A 6,904-nucleotide genomic window follows, 5' to 3' on the forward strand; every position below is an offset into this window, starting at 1 on the left:
GATATTAGCAATCCCTTCTCCCAAGTTCCACATCATCCTCCTAGAAAAGTTTTAGTTAATCAAAAAACCATGGGACCAACTAGTTTGATTGCCCAATCAAGTCAAGAGGACAAAGCTGCTCTTAGCTTCCTCTTTTACATACAAAGTTGCAACACTGAATAGCTGTCGATTTGTTAACAATACAGTCACAAAGTCAGAAACTGATTTGTTTTGAGATGTATTGCCATGATGTACATACTTAAATGTACTGGGGTACTTTCAAGAAGTATTGCTTGATGTATGGTAACTTATCCTCACCATTGAAATGCCACCACTGAGTGGAATGTGCATATAAACTAATATTCTTAAATGGGGGCAGTTAAGTTATTAGCAAGCCTGAACAAATTAAAACAAAATACATTTCAGATGCATATAAGATTAATTATTGCCAACAGCCACTACTCACTTCCACAACTTCTTTTAGTTCTAACTTCTTAGTACCTCATTTCAACAACTCCAATCCACTTTCATACTAGACTAAATGGGTAAATACTTGTCTTAGAGTGTCGCCCTCCCCACTTACATTTTTAGTAGACTCAACAGGATTTGCAGAGGCATGGTAACTCTTGTGTTTTATGACATTTATTCTTACTGTAAAAAAAGTCCTGTAACAGCCTATCAATATGTATTTTGAAACATTACAGCATAGTTACAGTCACAGCTCTCTCTCATTGCCAAGACACTGTAAGTCACCAAAGTTTGTGCTGAACCTTCTTATCCATTCAATTTCTGCTTACAGATTAGTTTCCAGTTACCTGCACACTTCTTGTGTAGATCATTACTACTTGATTTTTTATCCCTATCTAAATTGTGTTCTTCTGTCACAGAGTAAAATTACTCCTCCTTGCTATTCTATTGTCTTCATTTCCTTCTGTGAAGTTATCTAGTAGATACAGTTCTTCCAGTTAAAAGGACAACAAACTACAAAAACCAAAACCTTGCAGTTTAAAAACTGGAAGTTAGAAAATAAGGATTTATTTTATAATCAAAGGAATAAGATCTGGTATGGAGTAGGCTACATTAGTGATGGGAAATTAGACAACAGCTGGGCAGCAGCCCATGCTTTTAGGATCCTGTATACCACCGACATCGGCTCCATACACTGGGGAAACTCAACGCCATTTACAAGGGAGTATTTACACTTGTGAACCACAGTGGTTTTTACTTTTTACTGCCAATAACAGTAAAGCTCAAGGTTGACTAAGTTCATTTTCACTTCAAGTTATTCAATATCAAAAGCAAGTAAGAACTGAGCTTCACAGATTTAAATTCAACCAAGGTACAAAAAAACCCAAAGCAGATTCAAAAAGAACTGTTATGCAGAAGGTAAAGCTAACATTCGTGCCCTGCATATTCCTTTTCACTTCCAGTTACAAAATAAAGTTACTACCTATCCATACCTGTCACAGTGTAAATCCTTCTGGACCTTGTTGAGGACTTTTATTACATCTTAGAAAGTGCTGTGCTCCTCTTATTAATGGCTAATAAAAATTACCTCTACTGGTCAAACTGGGATTGCAGACTTGTAGGTAATTTAATTTTTGACAATTTGTTATGCCTCAAGTAATTAAATATATAGTAAGATACAATATTTTCTACTGTCTATAAATGCAGAAATTTGCAGTGTATCTTTTCATCTGTCCTAACTGCTTTGGAACAACTCTGGCAGCAAATTTGGGGGGGAGGTATATTAGGCATATTCAGTGCTCCTGTTTAACTTCTGCAAACTGCTCTTGGGGTGGTGTTTGATGCCCAAGGCACTAAACTGAAAGAGAGGATGCCAAAGTTAACCTAAGTGATGTTCTGACCGCAGAACAGCATGAGCAGAAGGTCCACATATCCTGAAAAAGTAAAAACTTAAAGGGAGACAGAATATAAATTCTGTTAAACAAACTGGTAGATTAATTGGTAGGTCTGGTGAGACAGGCCAAAAAATGTGCTTGCCTGGACATAAACAGTGAAAATTTACATGGAGTCATGAACAAAGAGGGCTAAGTATGTCCAGCCTAACTCAGTTTGAAATGTGCTGTGAAGACATCACTAATGAGCATGGCACTAAAGTTTTAATAAAGTATTTAGAAAATAAAAGGATATTCCATTCCTGAGGTACTGCAATTCTGAATACAAAAGCTTTCTAAATCAACACATCCAAGAAGAGTAATAACAGAGTCCTCTACACAACTGTGCCATCAAAGTGAAGACGACCAACACTTTCTGCAGCATGTGTTGTAACCAAAACTGATTATCAATACAACCAAGAAAAGGTGCACAACCTAACAAGTGTCATCAAGAGTCCACCATGAAAGAAACAGCTAAAAATTCTATTTCATCATTGACAAAAGAGCATAGAAAATGCTATTTTAATTTACATTTCAATCAAGTCATCTGTGACAGGTTAGCAAAGTCTGCAGATTTTCAGTGGTTACAGGCTCAAGAGTGTGTCAGCAGCTGGAGTAGGACCAGATTTCTGGGGGGCAAACCAAATGACTTCAAAAATATTTGTTCCATCTGAATCCAAATGTTAATTAATTGGAACAATTAAAGATGACAACCTACAAGAAGCATATAATAGTATTAAGTGTTACAGACATTTCCTAAACATCCTGCTACCTCATCAGCCCTACAAAATACAGACCTGAGGATAACAATCCAAAATCCTAGTGGACATAAACACAACCATTAAAATTCATGAATAGACAAGATTAAGGAAAAAGGCTGATAGTGTTTTTCTATTGACATCAAGTGAACATCAGCATTAAGGAAGCTCAAAGTTTACTGTATATGGCAAAGAACAAGCAAACAACCAGTCATTTCTGTCGCTCAGGAAACATTGGCCCCATGTGCAAAATAAACATTGTTCATGTTTGCTGAAGAGAAAAAGCAGCAGTGTATTCATTCCAAACCATTATCACTTTCCTCAGATACACACAGTATCTTTCAGTTAAACTAAAGACTTGACAGTCCAAGTCAAATCCATTCTTACTGAGATCTGGTCCTACTGGAAAAACATCGGCTCTCAATTCAACTCATGCACTCCAAATTGCAGTGAAGTTGAATTTTACTACAAATTGCCTGGGAATTTCCCCAAGCCAACAGTCTTAAAGAAATCAATGATAAAATAGTGTTATTGACACCTATAACAGAGAGAATCCAATTCATATTCTAGATAACAGAAATGCACTGATGGAACACGATGTTATCTGCAGACATTTTTAGTAGAGATTGAACTAGAAATCCCACAACAATTAGACACTGGAGGTCATAAAAAGATGCAAAGTTGCTAGAGGAAGATAAGAATTCCTGAGGTTCCAGAAGGCACTGACAAGGAACATCAATGGATGCAGACAACACTGTCTAGGAAGTAGGCCTGCATCTTTAAAAAACTGTCTCCTCTGGTACCTCTCTGTCTGGGAATGAACAAGACTGCATGTTTGCAGTGGGTGGGGTGGGGCTGGGTTACAGGATTTGCCACTGACAGAGGCATCAATAGACAATCAGAACACCAGCACGTAACACCTTCCCAGCATTCAGCTTTTCTAGAGACCAACACATGTACAACAGCACACGCTACTGCAGAAATAACCTGCCAGCAAGGGAAATTGTGGCATCATCTAAAAGCATTTGGATGTTAAAACCATCCATGATAAAGTACTGACTAGGATCAAAAATTGAACTTCTCCTGAAGTCAGACTTTAAGAGTTTTTCTCAAGTCCTAAGACAGAACACTGCAGAAACATGTTCAGTTGAGCAGTTAAAGCTGCAATAACAATTCTAAAGGATCCCTTTGAGATCTTCAGCCAAAATGATCATCAGCATAACTCTGAGATAGCCGATGGAGGTCCAAATTCAAGTAAAATTAAATGGCCACAAGGCAAAGGTTAACAAACTAAAGCACCCCAAGATCCACAGGACTCACAGCCCAAAGCAAATGAGGTTTAAAGTTAAAAGTTTCTGCAGCTCCATTACATCACTGCCCATAAAAATCTAAAGCTTTTGAGTTTTAAGTTCACAAACTAATAGAAACTCCAACTTGAAAAAGGTAGAAATGCCATTAATGGACTGAAATCAGGTAACTTTAGTGTTGGTGTAATGACCTGACCCTCACGTAACTCATACACCTAGTGCTTGTCATACATAAAAAAGCCTCAGAAGAGCTCCATTTGCCCTGCAAAAACCCCTGAGACACTCACCTAATTCTGTTTTAATATTATCATCTACAGTAGTCAGCCTGTGACTCTGCTCAAAGCCGATTGCTCGCCCCCGACCAAGTGATCTAAGCAACAGATCACTGAGTCCTGGCCTTTCTGAGGACAAGGATTTCTGTCTCTCTTAACCAGGGCTTCATCTGCTAAAAAATCAGTGTCCAGTGCCCCTGTGGAACTGATACAGCGTACCAACTTTCCCCCACTCCAAAGTCACCAGAAAAATCATTCTAGTGTAGTTTGCACAAACAACTCCCAGATTCAGTATATGTGTGCCAAGATGGCTTGTATCCACAGAGTGAATCTAAACTAGATGCCGTGTTTTCAAACTTGACCAGCACCCTTCCTGCTCCCTCATGCTTAGTAGAAACACTGGCTGTCAAGAACTCTATCCAATTTGCCAACATGGAGTGCTGGAGATACTCAGCTACTTCTGGCTTTCACATGTGTGTACAGCTTTCTCCCTACCTGACAGCTCGCTACTTCCCCATTCACCATGTGATTAAATTTCATAATTATTTGAGACCATTTCCTTGAAAAACAAAAAAGAGGCAGAAAAAATGTAACTGATCATCCTCCCTGAATTCTAAGGACCACTGATTTGCTGTGACTCATACTATTTCACAACACAGAAAATAAACACATCTATGGATGCATATTCACATCAGTTAAATTTCTACGCTGTATAAAGCAGAAAGTTTCCTATTGCCATAACAACAAAATAGCTTCTTTTAAGCAGAAAGCGTAGCAGGACTGGGTCCTACAGCTCCTAAGACAGAAGCTGCAAAGTACTCAGTAGCAAAAAATTTAGAGTTTTTAAGTCTCCTTGAAAATTCAAGGCTTTTCTAATCAGGTACGTATTTGATCAAATGCAGACTTAAATTCTGAAAACAAAGAACATTTCACAGAAATTACTTCATAACGCGAAATGTTCTAGAATAACACTTGACATGCAAGGTGTCTAATAAATTGCCTTTGCCAGGGTTAAACAAATGACTAACACGTCTTGAGGTGCCATTTATAACATTTTCTCCTGCCAAATATATTTTCTCTTGTTTCTGCTGCTTATTTTCTTTACTTCGCACAATAAAAATCAGCTGTAAAGTTTCATTTTTGCTTATAGTTGGTTTCACTTTCTAAGTTGCCTGGAAGCAACGCAAAGTTTCTGTTTAGGTTGGGCGATACTCAGGGAGGGGGAAATCGGGAGCAAATCCGGCTGAAAAGAATAACGCCTCTGCTCGGAGTCGGCAAGATGATTACCGTGTTTTCGGGAAGACTGTTTTTACCTACACAGAGAAGCTCAATCCCTTTAGCTGGGCGTTACGAGGGAGCCTTTACAGCTCAGGCGGAGAGCAACAACAGTAACAACAACAACAACTACAACAACAACGAGAAAGAGGTGTCGAACACCACCACTGCCTTCTCCTCCCCGCCTGTCACAGCCGGCTCAGCTGTTCTGGTCGAGCTCCGCATCTGCTTTCTCCAGCTCAACCACCGCCTGCCTCCTCCCGCGGCCGCCGCGCCGCAGCCCGGCGCTGACAGCGGGCGGATCCCCGCGCCCCGGCCGGCACAGGCATCTCCGAGCCGCGGAGGGGAGGGAGACACAAAGTTTCTTTCGCGGGGCTCCGTCGGAGGCGCCGGCTCCCGGTCCTCCCCGGCGGGGAGCGCCGCTCCTCAGGCACCGGGGGCAGGCACGGGCGCTTGCCCCCGTCTCCTCGCACCCCTCTCACCGCCCCGCGGAGGGGAAGGCGGCGGTTCGCCATCAGCGCCTACTCACCGCCATGGCCCCGCGGCTCTCCCGGCTAACGGTCCGCGTTCCGCCGCCAGCGGGCAGCGGCGCCGAGGCGGGGAGCGCCAGGGGGAGTTCCCGATGGCGCAGCTCGGGCAGGGGCGGCGCTTCCCCCACCCCTTTGCCCGCCCACTCGAGGTACCTGCGCTCCGGCCGCCGCCGCTCCGCCGCCTCTTTCTGCCCTCCCCGCACCTGTCACTGCACCCCGCTCCCGCCGCCGTCCCCGCCCCGCCGCCTCAGCGCTGCCCGCCGCCTCGCCCGGCGGCTCGCGGCCGCCATCTTTGGGGAGGGCTTGGGGGGGCCGCGAGGGGGCAGTTGGCTCTGGCGCGCAGTGCGCCTGCGCGGAGTCCTCCCGGGCGGGAGGGCGGGGGCGTCGGCCGGAGGGAGGGGCGGGGCTATTGTGTGTGGGCGTGACTTGTGCACTTCGGGGGCGTGGTCTGTGAGGAGGGCGTGGCCGGCGGGGGCGGGAAGGGGTCGGTGGGGTCAGTGGGGTCGGGGCTCAGCCTTGACTTTAGCCTGTACCGGGGTCTGGGGTCAGGGTTTGCTTGTGTAAGCCCTGCTTAGAAATAACAAAAACATCTCTACATTGTCAGCCCCGTGTTCAGCACAAACCCAAAACATCGCCCCTTACCAGCCACTGTGAAGAAATTTACCTCAGCCACACCCAGCACATATTCCACCCCTCATTCCATGCCACAGCCAGCCCTCACGCTATTCAATATAACTTCACTAACCACCACCCTTCTTCCCAGAATTTGATATAATACTCAGATGTTATTCTGTCAGTTGATGGACCACCCTTGCAAAATGTCCATAAAATGTCCCTGGAGTTCATGTAGTCTATGACTTCGGGTTCCGCCAGTTATGGTAGTCA

General features: G+C 43.7%; 1 protein-coding gene across 3 annotated transcripts in view; it reads right to left on the bottom strand.

Annotated features, from left to right (window-relative positions):
• Positions 1-6,223, bottom strand: part of FNDC3A (fibronectin type III domain containing 3A) — a 111,874-nt gene extending 105,651 nt beyond the window's left edge. The window contains exon 1 of one of the 3 annotated variants that reach the window (XM_066176153.1): positions 6,173-6,223. Coding sequence is in view for 1 of the 3 variants with exons in the window: in XM_066176154.1 (XP_066032251.1) it covers positions 6,019-6,024 (6 nt within the window). In the remaining 2 variants the exon portion in view is untranslated. Of the gene's footprint in view, positions 1-6,018; positions 6,076-6,172 lie in introns of those variants that run through there. The other 2 variants (XM_066176152.1, XM_066176154.1) reach the window with 2 other exon arrangements.
• Between the last annotated feature and the right edge of the window lie 681 nt (positions 6,224-6,904).

This window comes from Chamaea fasciata, unplaced genomic scaffold, assembly GCF_029207755.1.
Source record: "Chamaea fasciata isolate MVZ Bird 193981 ecotype frontalis unplaced genomic scaffold, bChaFas1.0.hap1 SCAF_2, whole genome shotgun sequence".
Taxonomy (NCBI): domain Eukaryota; kingdom Metazoa; phylum Chordata; class Aves; order Passeriformes; family Sylviidae; genus Chamaea; species Chamaea fasciata.